The 15,043-nt window shown below is 40.0% G+C and overlaps 1 protein-coding gene across 5 annotated transcripts in view; it reads left to right on the top strand.

The window, feature by feature from the left end:
• LOC133243936 (ATP-binding cassette sub-family C member 4-like) overlaps positions 1 to 15,043 on the top strand; it is a 590,639-nt gene that overhangs the window by 115,308 nt on the left and 460,288 nt on the right. For 4 of the 5 annotated variants that reach the window (XM_061410637.1, XM_061410639.1, XM_061410642.1 and 1 more), the window contains 3 exons: positions 536 to 646; positions 6,952 to 7,052; positions 8,146 to 8,337. In XM_061410637.1, the coding sequence (XP_061266621.1) occupies positions 536 to 646; positions 6,952 to 7,052; positions 8,146 to 8,337 (404 nt within the window). The remainder of the gene's footprint in view (positions 1 to 535; positions 647 to 6,951; positions 7,053 to 8,145; positions 8,338 to 15,043) is intronic. The other variant, XM_061410641.1, reaches the window with a different exon arrangement.

Genomic DNA, 15,043 nt, shown 5'->3' with positions numbered 1-15,043 from the left:
GGGAACAGTAGACATGTGAGAGGACGATCTTCACACTGAGGCCCGGCACTGCAGAAAATGCACCAATGAGACGATTTTCCATCTTCTTTCTTGTGATCGTATTTCTGTTGATAATCTGTGGATTGACATTTTCTTTTTTTTTTTTTTTAATTTTATTTTATTTTTTAACTTTATAATATTGTATTGGTTTTGCCACATATCAACATGAATCTGCCACAGGTATACACGTGTTCCCCATCCTGAACCCTCCTCCCTCCTCCCTCCCTGTACCATCCCTCTGGGTTTTCCCAGTGCACCAGCCCCAAGCATCCAGTATAATGCTTGCTTCCTGGACTGATTCCTGTGTGTCCCATACCTTGTCTTGGGTTATAACCTAGTTTTCTGGAATCTTCAGGTTCCTTGAGTGTGTGGCTTTGCTCTCCTACCTTGTATAAAATCTTCTGTACCTCAGCTGAGGAAATGCTCTCCCTCATTAGAAGCAGTTAACATGGTTTTTCTGTTTATGTATTACACTTATTATGATTCACAAATGCAGAGGCTTGGTTCCTGCTTTTGAAGACGTCCCGATGGCTCGCTGTGTATCTGGATGTCATCTGTGCCATCTTTGTCACTGTTGTTGCCTTTGGGGCCCTGATTCTGGTAGAATGTAAGTAAATATGTGAATATTTGTAGTATGTTTACAGTTTATAGCTTTGTAGTTATTAAACTCTTGCCATCTTGTCTAATATATACTGCTTGGTTCTAGTGAATTACAGTGTCTGCAGCATGTGACTCCACTGTGTGGTTCTTGTGAACTCATTTGTGTCGTGATGAGCACTTGCATCTTTTTTTCCATTTACTTATTTATTTACAGTAGGTCCTTGTTGAGACCTCTTTAAAAAATTTTTGATTGGTGTATCGTTGATTTATGATGTTGTGTTAGCTTCAGGTGTACAGCCAAGTGAATCTGTTATACGTATATCCACTTTTTTAAAGATTCTTTTTCCATACCCCATGGACATTGGGGTGCATGTATCTTTTTTTTTAGGAATTTGCATTTTAATTAATATTTCAAATAAATTGTCCTTTAGAAAAGAATTTCTATTTTGGACTTTCAGAATCTTTAAGAGCAAAGACCAGATTTGAAAGTGCCTCCAGCAGACCTGTGGTGTCTTGGGCCCCTGCTTTGGCTGGCTCAGACCATTCTTTTAAGTTTTACTGGTTTACACAGTTGTCTTAGTTTACGGTGTATAGCAAAATGAATCTGAAATACGTATACATATATACACTCCTTTTTTGATTCTTTTCCTATATAGGTTATTACAGAGTTCCCTGTACTTTACATTTGTTTCTTATTAATTATCTATTTTCTTATTTTATATATAGTAGTATGTATGTGTCCGTCCCAGTCTTTAAATTTATCAATCCCTTCCCTCATCCCCTGGTAAGCATAAGTTTATTTTCTACATCTGTGACTCTATTTCTGATTTGTAGATAAGTTCATTTGTTGCCTTTTGTTAGAATTCATGTATAAGCAATATCATATTCTATGTTTCACTGTCTGACATACTTCATTTAGTATGAAAATCTCTAGGTCTACCCATGTTGTTGCAAATGGCATTATCTTCCCTTTGTTACGGCTGGATAATACTCCATTGTATATATGATACCACACATCTTCCTTACCCATTGCTTGATTGATGGACATTTAGGTTGCTTCCATGTCCTGGCTATTGTGAATAGTGCTGCAGTGAACATTAGGGTGCATATATGTCTTAGAATTATGGTTTTCTCTGGATATATGTCCAGGAATGGGATTGCTGTATCACATGGTAGTGCTGGTTTTAGTTTTTAAAAGAACTTCCATATCATTCTCTATAGTGACTGTACCAGTTTACATTCCCAGCAACAGGGTAGGAGTATTTCTTCACATCCTCTCCAGCATTTACTGTTTGTAGATTGGTTGATGATGATCATACTGAGTAGTGTGAAGTAAGACCTCACTATAGTTTTGATTTGTATTTCTTTAATAATTAGAGATGTTGACCATCTTTTTATGTGCTTTTTGGCCATCTGTATGTCTTCGTTGGAAAGTGTCTGTTTTAATCTTCTGCCAATATTTTGATTGGGATTTTTTTTTTAATATTGAACTGCATAAACTGTTTGTGTATTTCAGAGTAATCCCTTGTCAGTCACTTTGTTTGCAAATATTTTTCCCCATTCTGAAGGTTGTTTTTCAGTATTGTTTATGGTGTTCTTTGCTGTGCAAAATCTTTTAAGCTTATATAGTTCCATTAGTTTACCTTTTATTTTCATTACTCTAGGAGGTTAATCAAAAAAGATCTTGATGAAATTTATGTCGGAGAGAATTCTGAGTTATATATCAGAATATATATATCTAAGAGTTTTCATCTAAGAGTTATATATTGTCTGGTGTTACATATATGTCTATAATCCATTTGAGTTTATTTTTGTGTATGATGTTAGGGAGTGTTTTAATTTTATTCTTTTACATATAGCTGTCCAGTTTTCCCAGCACCACTTATTGAAGAGACTGTCTTTTCTCCATTGTGTATTCTTGCTTCCTTTGTCATAGGTAACCTTAGGTGCATGGGTTTATCTCTGGACTTTCCATTTTGTTCCATTGATCTATATTTCTGTTTTTGGTGCCAGTAGCATATTGTTTCAGTTACTGTAGCTTTGTAGTATAGTCTGAAGACAAGGAACCTGATTCTACCCAGCTTCAAATTTCTATTCTGTTTTTCTCAAGATTGCTTTGGCTTTTCATAGTATTTTGTGTTTCCATACAAAATGTAAAAGCTTTTGTTCTAATGCTGTGAAAAATGCCATTGGTAGTTTGATAGGCATTGCACTGAATCTGTCGATTACTTTGGGTGGTTTGTTTGTTTGTTTGTTTATTTACTGTAGGTCTTTGTTGAGAACTTTTATCTTTTTATCTTTCTTTAAATTGGTTGAGGTCCATGCAACTGTAGTAAGCTGACCTGAACATTCCAGGTAGTGTCCTGTACGTGGATGGAGAGAACCAAATTTACTATTAAGCTTTTTGTACAGCTTAGGGTTTAGGTCTAACTTTAGGGCTACTTGGATCTCTTGGTTGTAGGTGCCTGGTGTACTGGGCAGATTAAGATTCTCTATAGCAAAGAACAGTGTCCTCACTGCTGTGTGGGTAACAAATGAGCAGCTGTTGGGGTGCATGGCATGAATTTCACCATCCCTAACTATTCCATAATAATAACCCTGAATCACAGTCTTTGATAATGGAACAACGAGAGTAATACTTTAGATTTAAAAGCACTGGCTCTTAGAACCCATTGCCTTGTTTTTGTGGTTGCAACTGCAAGTACACTGGATGTAGAAAGTGAAATTATACAATGAAAATTGGAGCCATAAGAACAAAAATCTGAATAACGACGTGTGAAAGTGAAAGTCACTCAGTCGTGTCTGACTCTTTGTGACCCCATGAACTGTTGCCTGCCAGGCTTATTTGTCCATGGAGTTCTCCAGGCAAGAATACTGGATTGGGTTGCCATTTGCTTCTCCAGGGGATCTTACTGACTCCAGGGGTTGACCTGGGTCTCCTGCATTGCAGGCAGATTCTTTACCAACTGAACCACCAGGAATGACCTTGAATAATGACATGACTCTCACCTATATAATACCATAAAGTGTATCTCAATCCAGTTGGAATTAATAGGATAAATGACAGAAATCGTAAAGACCTATGAGAATCAGAAGAGATTAGGAAGAGCTGGCAATAATACACAGAAGAACTGTACAGAAAAGATCTTAATGATCTGGATGACCATGATGGTGTGGTCACTCACCTAGAGGCAGACTTTCTGGAGTGTGAAATCAAGTGGGCCTTTGGAAGCATTACTATGAACAAAGCTAGTGGAGGTGATGGAATTCCAGCTGAGGTATTTCAAATCCTAAAAGGTGATGTTGTTGAAGTGCTGCACTCAATATATCAGCAAATTTGGAAAACTCAGCAGTGGCCACAGGACTGGGAAAGGTCAGTTTTCATTCCAATCCCCTGGATGGGAAATGGCAAAGAATGTTCAGGCTACCATAAAATTGCACTTATTTCTCATGCTAGTAAGGTTATGCTCAAAATCATTCAAGCAAGGCTTCAACAGTACATGAACTGGAAACTTAGGGTTGTACAAGCTAGGTTTATAAAAGGCAGAGGAACCAGAGAATAAACTGCCAACATTTGATGGGTCATACAGAAAGCAAGAGAATTCCATGCTGATGTCCAGCCCCGGCTGATCCAGGGAGTTCAAAGGGGAGACGGCTTCAGCAATCAGGATATGATAGCTTTAATTAAATATTAATTAGAGATATAAAGAGTAATAGAATGGGCATAGCTCAGCAGGAAAATTCAGTGAAGAGGCTGAGTAGCTTGGTTTACACGGGAAATCAATAAAACTTCAAGACAAGAAGTTTGCACCACTTATGTAGGCTGCAGGCATCCTTCCATTCTCCCAAAGGAGAGGAGACACTGAGGCCTCCCCGGTCGGATCTTAGACGCTCAGGCAAAATTAGTAAGCATGGCAGGGTCCGTGCTCCAGATGGAAACTCAGCCAGAGTTTGAGAGAGAGAATGACATGGGGAGACCAGTCTTTCGAGGAACTGATCCCAATTCTTTATTTTCCAGTGTCTGTTTTTATACACTGAGATGTTATACAAAAGTCACACGGGGTCCGCAGTCCTGACTTTTATTAAAGTCAGGTGCTTCATACAGATGTATACAGAGGTCTTAGGGGTGTTACATCATTTTCTGGCCAGGGGGCCTGCTGACAATTTATGACCTTCTCCTTGTGACAGCGGTCAGTCAACCAGAACACTTATTTCTCCAGGGGTGATTATTTTTGAAACAGACGCCACCTTCCGAAGGTACTAGATAAAGTTACATTCCTATAGGGTGAGGGTGTAGTGGGTTTTAATTAAGGAAAGAATTTGCTTAGCCTAAGGTCTAACATGATTAATTTCAAAGGTTAATACTTATTTCTTCTATATATTCATTAATGTGTATAAGGGCAGGGGATGTGGAGACTTAGCAGTAAACATTGACTCAACAAATGAAAAACCCTTCACCAATACAATTTCTAATCAGCCCACTATACTTATACTAATAGTTTTCTAACTTCTCTAAAGAACCTGTTTCTAGAAGGTTTAAAGCATCTCGTGCCTCTCATGGTTGGGAGGCTATGAGCAGTCACATGTGGCTGGACAAGCCTGTCAGGCAGGCTAGAGAACCTTCAGAAGAGTTTGTAAGTTTGGAACACTCCTGTCACACCCAGGAATTATTATTAACTGGAGCTCTAAGTTAACTCCTTCTCTGAAAGAGGTGGTGGGGGACAGCTCCCCCATAAAGTCAGAGGTGTAGGTGAGAGCACAAAGTAGTAAAGTAGGCCGATTCTGGTTTTGGGGGTAGATGCTCGAGAATTTCCAGGGGGACTCCTGAGGCTCGATCCCGCCTTTGCGTATGTCAAGCCTCCTTCCTCATGACCTTTGCCATGGGTGGAGGTCCTCACGCCAGCTCCCCGCAATTCCAGGAAAACATCTGCTTCATTGACTACACAAAAGCCTTTGATTGTGTGGATCAGTACAAACTGTTGAAAATTCTGAAAGAGATAGGAATGCCAGACCACTTTACCTGTCTCCTGAGAAACCTGTATTCAGGTGAAGAGCATGGAACAATGGACTGGTTCAAAATTGGAAAGAAGTATGACAAGGCTGTATATTGTTACCCTACTTATTTAACTTATATGAAGAATACATTATGTGTAATACCAGGCTGGATGACTCAAGCTGGAAACACAATTGCCAGGAGAAATATCAATAACCCTAAATATACAGATGATACCATTCTAATGGCAGAAAGTGAAGAGACTGCGAGTCTATAGTAATAAAATATCCCACTAATAGGAAGAAGAATTGATGCCTTTTAATTGTGGTGCTAGAGAAGACTCTTCAGAGTCCTTTGGACTGCAAGGAGATCAAACCAGTCAATCTTAAAGGAAATCAGTAATGAATATTCATTGGAAGGACTGAAGCTCCAATACTTTGGCCACCTGACATGAAGAGCCAACTCATTAGAAACCCTGATGCTGGGAAAGATTGAGGGCAGGAGGATAAGGGGATGACAGAGGATGAGATGGTTGGATGGCATCACCAACTCAATGGACATGAGTTTGAGCAAGTCCCAGGAGATAGTGAAGGACAGGGAAGCCTGGTGTACTTCAGTCTGTGGCATCACAAAGAGTCAGACACAACTTAGTGACTGAACAACAACAACAACATTGTTAATGCTTTCTAAATTCATAATATTTTAAAAATTTACTTTCTCATTTGGCTCCACTGGGTCTTAGTTGGGACACGCGGGATCTTCAGTCTTAGTTGTGACAGGCAGGACTTTAGTTGCAGCATGTGAGCTCTCAGTTGTGGAATGTGGAATCTAGTTCCCTGACCAGGGATCAAACCTAAGCCCCCTGATTGGGTGCTTGGATTCTTAGTTATTGCACCACCAGGGAAGACCATCATAGTGGTTTTTTTTTTTTTTTTTTAACTGTATTATTATCTCAGTCATCAGAAGTAATATTATGAGTAATACTATCATTACATGAAAATGATTTAAATGTTATAAAGGAGTCTTTTCAGTACTATATATAAAATAGAAAACTAAAAATGACCTTCTGTATTGCAAAGGGAACTCTAGTTGATACTCTGTAATGACATATATGGGAAAAGTAACTTTAAAAGAGTGGATGATATATATATATCTGGCTGATTCACTTTACTGTACACCTGAAACTAACACAACTTTGTAAATAACTATACTCCATTAAAACTCATAAAAATAAAGGAGTCTTCTTCATAAAATGACAGAAGGAACCACCTGAGGGGTTGAGAAGGAGACTGACTTTATTCCTCTTCTTCCTCACTTAGCTTTGGATCTCGGGCAGGTTGGCCTGGTCCTGTCTCTCACTCTCACGGTCACGGGGATGTTCCAGTGGTGTGTCAGGCAAAGTGCCGAAGTGGAGAATATGGTGATGACTATCTTTCCATTCTTAACATTTTCAAGTCTCCTTGCTGTTAAATGGCATAAAAGCAATTCTTATGTAAAATAGTAAAACTATTATTTCACATCATAGTTAATACAGTTTTTTTTTTTAACATTCTTCTTCATCTGCTTAAAGTTAATGTAAAATAAAATATATACGTTTTTTCTCAGTCTTATGTGTGCCATGTGAGAAAGTTTTATATTCGTCACAAGCTATCCTCAAATGCAATAAATGTCTCTGTAGGAAAGAGGTTCTGAAATCCTGGAGAGAAGCTAATTTCTTAGCAGCTTGGTTATCTTTGTTTCTTAATAGGTGATTCCTCATATTTTGTAAAATAAAGAATTCAGTTTTTTGAGGTTTCTTTAATTAATATGTTCCTATCTTCTGCCCTTCCCCTATTTTATCATTTATTCTTGTGCGTGGTGAACACCTGAAATTTCTGGTGGCCCTTCTTTCTGGTAGGATAAGCTCCCTCTCAGAAAGTGCTCTCAAAGTTGTGGAGTCATGGTAGTTTAGGAGGCCTTGGTCAATATGTAAATTATGTACTTTTGAATATTTGCAGCTTCTCCTAAAGGGAGAAAAACAATAAAAATGAAATCTTTCCACTTCTTGCTTCTAATAGAATAGAAAATGATTAAATAGAAAATAATTAAATGGAGGTTTGATGACCATCCAGTTCTGTTATCTATAACACATGGCCCTTCTGTAGCCACACATTACTGATTGGCGTCCATAAATATTCTTTTCTTTGACAAAATGCTCTTGTTTTTCATTCAGGTGTGAAAAGTGGATCAATAAAATCTTAGCATTCATTTCTCTAATTCTTTTGGTGTTAATATAAAGTTGGAGGAAGTGGCTGTAAGTATAAGTATTGAAGATGACAAACAAATTTGCAATTCATCCAAGGCCTCATCAAACTCTTGTTTCTGTCCTTTGTGGATGCTAAGACCTGGGATATTCTGAACCATATAAAATCAGATATAAAGATAAAAAAAGAAAAATGTCTCATTTACAGTCTCTGAACATCCATAAACAAGACTCTCTGATACTAACTCACTTGATGTCATATGTGTTTCAGATGATTTCAGTAGAAAGGGGGATTAAATATACAGACCTTGAGAAAGAAGCACCCTGGGAACTTGAGTATCGTCCACTGCCATCCTGGCCCCATGAAGGAGAGATTGACTTTTATTATATTAACTTCAGGTACAGCTTGGATGGGCCTCTGGTATTGAAGAACCTGAGAGTACTCACTGCCCCAAGAGAAAAGGTTAGTTTAAGCCATTTGCCTCTTTAAATTCCAGCTAAAGTTTTTGTACCACATCTGCTCTTGGTTTCCTTGTCAGTGTGTTGGGGGTTGTGGGAGGGCTTTTTGTACCTCATGGATGCAGATTTAATCAGTGATATGTAGGTGAATCTTTCTTGGAAACTGACCATGGAATGGGATACAAGCATTTCTTATCCCCTGCATTGTGAGCTCCCTCATGGTGGCTGGTGGGCCCTGGGCTCATGGGCTCAATTTTAACCTGACCCAGGACACTATGTGTAACACCTCATTATTCATACAAAGTCTGGGAAGTCAGTCCTAGCTCCATGTCCCTAATTCTCCAGTATCTCCTTTCCATCGTTTCTTCTTTGTATTTCTAAAATCTTCTCTTCCTCCCACGGTGCTCTCTGTTTAGAACCTGCTCCTGTCACTTGGTCTTTTCTGTAGACTTTTCCTCCTACACATCCACGCTGAGCTACCATTCCCCTGCCCTCCCCCCACAGACTGCTTCTTTATTTAGCACAGATCTGATCCTTAGTTTGCTGGGAGAGCTGCTGCTGGAACCAGAGCACAGCCCCAAGTCCACTCCAGCAGGGGCCATGGGGTGAGTTCGTTGTTACTAGAGTAGAGCCCAGAATCATGACTCAGTCAAGGGTGAGGAACCAGGGCCTGTGATGGAGGCAGAACACAGAGATTTGCTCAAAGTCAAAAGCAAATTGAACAGAGCAGGGAAGATCCACATGGGAGATGGCAGAGAGACTTGTGAGCTGAACCGGCCAGTGTCCATGTCTGCTGTGATGTTCCTTTATACTCAACTTAAGGCCCTTGGCCTGGAACATGGCAGAGTCTTGAAGAAAAGAATAAACCAGAGCAGACAAGTTGATAGGAAGCTCTTCCCCGCCTCCCTCTGCTGCCAGAATGTCTCCCAACTTACACACACCGCTACACTCTGGTTGTGTGTTGGTTCTCCTAAAGCACCACATCCTCCCAGCTTCCAGTGAGCAGTCTGCCCTCTGCCTCAGAGACCTTCCACTCTATCACCTGGATGGTGAAAGTCTCCTCATTTTCTGAGTTGACTCCAATGCATCTTCAAGACCCTCAATTCTTCCTTAGCATCTTATATACTCTTTGAAGGTAGCATTCACAGGACAACTATGTTCAAAGCAGCCAAAAGTTGGAAGGAACTAATCCTTACATTGAACTATCCAATGTTTAAAAGGAGGGAAATGCTGACCTATGGTTAAACCTTGACAGCATCTTGCTAAATGTCAGACACGAAAGGAACAAATACTGCTTTTGTGAGGTGGTGAAATTCTATGAATTTGACAAAGTGGTCAAATTCAGGAAGACAGGAAGTAGGATGGTGGTCTCCAGAGACTTGGGGAGTGGCAATAGGTAGTTGTTTGTTTAATGGTTATAGAATTCAGTTTTATGAGGGAAAAAAAAAAATCTTGAGCTTGGTTGCACACCATGTGAATGTACTGAACATTAAACCATCCACTTAGAAATGGTTAAGTTGTTAAATTTTATGTTATGTGAACTTTATCAAAATTAAAATATAAGATAGCATCTGTGTCGTGCTTTGTAATTTGAGGTCTGTATCTCACGGTACCTTGAGGCTTCTTAAAATCAAGGGGCATCTTATTTTCATCCTTGTTCCCTAGAAAGTGGCAGTCTGCAGGGCTTAGAGAGGGTGCTGAAGAACTGCTGTCTGCAAGGTTGAGTAACACACAGGTGTGAGCAGCCAGTAACCAGAACATACACACAAGACAACTGCATGAACAACTAAAAGAACTGCTCTTTAACTCTTCCCACCACAACCCCCTAGTGGACTATAGCTGTAATTTAATGAATGATATCCTTGTAACATGAAAATACATATTCAACTGATTGCCAAAAGGATACCCAGGGAGCAGCTTCAGTTAGTTGCAGCACTAAAGGTGACTCATAATTATTTCCAGTTCCATCATAGTTCAGGAAGAAGCTGAGGACTGTTTTGTTGGGAAAACATTAACCACAGCTCTTGATACAATCCTGTCCCTGAGAGCACTGTAGGTGATGTTAGCTTACTCTCAGACAATGTGTCTGTCAGATTTCCTGTTGTAAATGTGATTCTGTTAACTTGCACTTGTCTTAATTTTCCCCAAAACCATAAAATAGGAATTATTTCAGAAACTCTGCAGTACAACTTACAAACATAATAGATTCTATTCTTCCTTCTTAAAAACTGCAAATCATAGGACTGTTGAGATTCCAAAATATTTGAGGGCAAATTGAATTTGGAAGCTGAATTAATGACTGTGGTAGCTTGACTTTTGATCTCTGACTTGGTCTATCCCCCGTATCACAGATCAGTTCAGTCGCTCAGTTGTGTCCAACTCTTTGTGACCCCATGGACTGCAGCACCAGGCCTCCCTGTCCATTACCAACTCCCGGAGCTTGCTCAAACTCATATCCTTCAAGTTGCTGATGGCATCCAACCTTCTCATCCTCTGTCGTCCCCTTCTGCCTTAACAACATTAGCTTCATTTCTGTGTTTGGAGACAATACCCACGCAACGTGTTCAGGAAGTGATTCTACTCCACCTATGAACATCCCAGGTTCCCTCTCCTGCTAACCTGTCCCACCCCATCACTCTGGGTCACCCCTTTGGTGCTGGGTTTGATTGAAAGAGGCTGCTGTGGAGGATGCGGAGGGAGCCTGCCCAGCTGAAATGGCGCTTTATTCTCTTTCCATTGTTTCCTCTGTTGTCCTGATTCCTGAAAGTTAGAATCAATAGGAGAATGTAGTAGGTACTACATAGAATTCAAATTCAGGGAAGAAATAGCAAGTAAAAATAAAGATCCCAGATGATGTAAATAGCACCTTAATCTTCCCAGTTAGATTCTGAACACTGGTTTCAATTTTCATTTAGATAGTTTTCATTTAGGTGGTTTTGTGGTTGATTTAATGATTTTAGAGTTCTGGGACATTTTAAAGCATTTATCCAGCTCTCAGGATAGATTGGTTTTGGTTTGTTATATTTATATAAATATAAATAAGCTCAGAGCTCTTATTTCTATAATACACTTTAGAGATACTTACTAGACCTTGCTGTAATGTGCAAAAATATTCGTTTCCTACATTTTCTCCTTTTTTACATAGTGTCTCCTCAGCAACCCCTCTCCTCATTCCAGATTGTCCCACTTCCCTTACCGGCTTTCTAATTCCTTGTGACTCAGACTGTGGTGTCAGGGCCAGCAGCTCCTACATCTCCTGGAGCTTTCTAGAAATGCAGAGTCTCAGGCCAATCCAGACCTCTTTACTCATTTGAACAAGACCTTCTGGTAAATTCCTTTCTCTCCCATAAGCATTTCTTATAAGTGATAACCTGTGATTTCTATTAAACATCCTTTGACAGGTTGAAATTGAGCTCAGGTCCCTGTTATGACTGAGCATGAGGCTCTAGAAAGTTCTGTGCCATTTCCCCTATAGATTTACTTACTTTCATATTCTTCAAATTGCGCTTATGCTTTATAATTCAACTCTGTGTGATTCCACTGCATTTCTTTGCATCTTCTTGGTGGAGTCTCATCTTCATCACAGGCAGTTTTCATCCTGCTCCTACCTTCCCCACACCAGCCTCCTACAGGGACTGGAGGGATTTCCCATAGGCTTAGCCCTGCCTGGACCTGGAGTCAGAGACAGCCTCGTGCAGCAGTGTATGTGAGGTTCTTTCACCACCTGATGGGATAAAGAATGAGTCTCGCTCTCCAAGCAGGGCAGGAAGTCTGTTTGGTTTGTCTCCTGGGGAACCATTGCCCCACTTAGCTGCAGGTTTCCCTTCCAGCCCACCTGGGGTGCTGGTTCTTCCTGCTGAGAGCCAGCCCACCTGACCTCAGGTACTCTCTCTGCTCAGTGATGTCATCCCTCTTGTCTCACTCACCGTGTTATATGTACCCATGTCCACATCATGCTTCAACTCTCTGGCCACAGGATCTCCATGGTAGGCCCGTTCCTTTAACTGCAGCTACACCTCTCCCCACTTTCTCTGTTCTAGCTACACAGACACATGATAAGATACCAGACCGTCCAGGTTTAAGGAGTTAATCAGCAGAATGGAAAAGAGGCTGACAGATATGGGTTTGAGTCTCATCCTATGACTTAATGGACTCTGAAATTTCAGGCAGACTAATTAAGCCTCAGTCTTCTTTTGGAAAAATGGAATTGATAGGACCTAACCCGTAGGCTTGTTGTACGACTTAAACAAGATAAGACATGTAAAGCACCCAGCACAGGGGTCAGAGTAGATGCTTGACCAATGATTGTTGTAGTTTTTATACTGTATAAAATTACTATAAACACTTATATGGTGGAAGTTGTTGTCTGTCCCATGAGAATGAGGTGTTGGCCATTTGAAGTTTTATTTATGGCTGCAGGATCCATCTGCCATGTTTCTTTTTGTCCAGCTTATCATATGTCTAAATAATATGGTGATAGATTTTCCATAAATTCTCTGGCCTGATTAAAAATCTCAGCTTTCTGCAGAAGCTTCTTTGTCTCAGGGCTCCACAGGGAATAAAAATAAGAAAAAGTCAAGTCCAGTACAGATCCTGCTGTCAACATATACAGGCCAGTTGAAGAAACAAGAAAATAGGTATATTAGTTTTATAAGCTAGAAGGTGGTCAGAATTTTTATAGAAATTTAGGAAAAGATAATACAACATCTGTTAGTATTGGGATAAGCACATATAGGGTACAGGGAGAGCATTTCTGAAGAATTAGGCACATGAGACAGACTTAGTGATGTGTGGTCAGGGCTTCAGCAGGTGGAAATGCATGTGAAAGGCATTCTGGGAGGTAAGACCAAGATAAGCAAAAGCATGATGCTCTGATCCAGTGAGTGAAGAACCAGGCACCTGCAGAGCATTCAGGGAAAAGAACTACCAGGTGTGTAACACACATTTTCATATCCAACCCTCACAACTACCTAGTGACCCCAAGAAAGCTGACTCATGGACATGAAGGATGGAGAGGTCAGTGGGAACAGTTTTGTAGAAGAGATGTCCTGGGATGGAGTGACACAGAGCCGACCTTTGGGGGTTTACTCTGAGAAGTGAGAGCACATGGTCCCAAGTGGGCATATGCAGGGGACAGGGAGTCAGGAGCTATTGTGTTTCCATTAAGATGTCCTGGGAAATAGACTCCACTTTTTGGTATCAAACTGATGTCAATTAAAACAAAGCTATAACACCCAGGCTTATGAATGTGCAGGGAAACAGGTGGAAGTTGAAAATGGTATCATTTTTCTGGAGGTTGGCAATACTTAACAGCTTTCTCTTAAAATGTACGTACCTTATTCTCAGCAATTACACATCTGAGAATTCATCTGAGGAAAGCATTAAGGTTATTTGCAAAGATTGAGCTTCAAGGATATTTGACACGGAGTTATTTATATTAGCAAACTATTGGAGATTGAATATCTACCAGTAGGAATTTGTTAAATGATCACATATACTGTAATATTATATAGCCATTTAAAATAAATATTTTTATGAAATTCTAAATGAAGATACACTAAACAGTATGTTCATACTAATCATATTTTTTTAAATATGTAAATTTGTATCTTTAAGAACACATAACACAAGTCTGGAAAATCAAAACATCAACATCTTAAGATTGGTTTTATAAGACTTCTAGCATATATCTAGTCTTTATTTACTTTGCAAATTCATTTGCACTGATTATGATTAAGAAAAGAGTTTGTTTTATTTTGTTTTTTTAAATGATAATGCAACCTGACACTCAGGTGGTGAATGTGGACCTTAAAATGAGGGACTGAGCCATGAAACATTGCAAGACTAGAGTTTTCAGGGCTTGGCAGCATGCTGGACTCAGGGAAAGCTGGAAGGAAGGTGGACAGTTCTGCCTATGAGCCTGGGAAAGAAGTAGAGTAGGGAAGTCAGAGGACATGGCTGTTTTATGTGGGGCATCAGATGTTGATCATGTTGAGTTTGATGTGTGAAGAGAGATCCAGGAGCAAGTGTCTAACAAGTTGGTGTGGTCATCACAGATGAACCCTGGCCTGGTTCCCTGCACATTCACAAACCTGGGATTTATAGCTTCATTTTATTGGACATCAGTTTAATTTCAAAAAGTGGTATCATTTTCCCATGACATCTTGCTGAAGACACAACAGCTCCTGACTTCCTGTCTTACACTTCCCACTCTGATCCAAGTGGTAGGAAAAATAGAAAGGAGCTGTTGCGCAGCAGCTAAAATAAGATTTTTTCCAAGTGTCTTTGGTATTAGGAATGTAAACTTACTGATACTGGTGACACTTTCCGTGTGGAATTGGTAAAACCCACTGGTGACCCAGATAAGACATACAGACTACATTAATAGTTTTAATGATTTAACTGTAGAAATAGTCAGAGGCAGGTGTATTTTTTTTCTTTGAATTGCCTTTTTAGGAGGGGATGTATGGCCACACAGCATGTGGGATCTTAGTTCCCTACCAGGGATTGGACCCATGTCCCCTGCAGTGGAAGCTCAGAATCTTAACCACTGGACTGCCTGTGAAGTCCCTTGTTTCTTATTATTCTCCTCACTGGAGTTTGGAGCTCACAGTCCCGTGGTCATGAGTGGCCCTCAATGCCCCTACATATCTCAGCCATTTATCCAAAGTCTACAAATGTTCCCATTTGCACAGATGGATCAGTTTCAG

Source organism: Bos javanicus, unplaced genomic scaffold (genome assembly GCF_032452875.1).
Source record: "Bos javanicus breed banteng unplaced genomic scaffold, ARS-OSU_banteng_1.0 tig00001600_1, whole genome shotgun sequence".
Classification (NCBI taxonomy): domain Eukaryota; kingdom Metazoa; phylum Chordata; class Mammalia; order Artiodactyla; family Bovidae; genus Bos; species Bos javanicus.
This window is presented reverse-complemented; position numbering and strand designations above follow the sequence as displayed.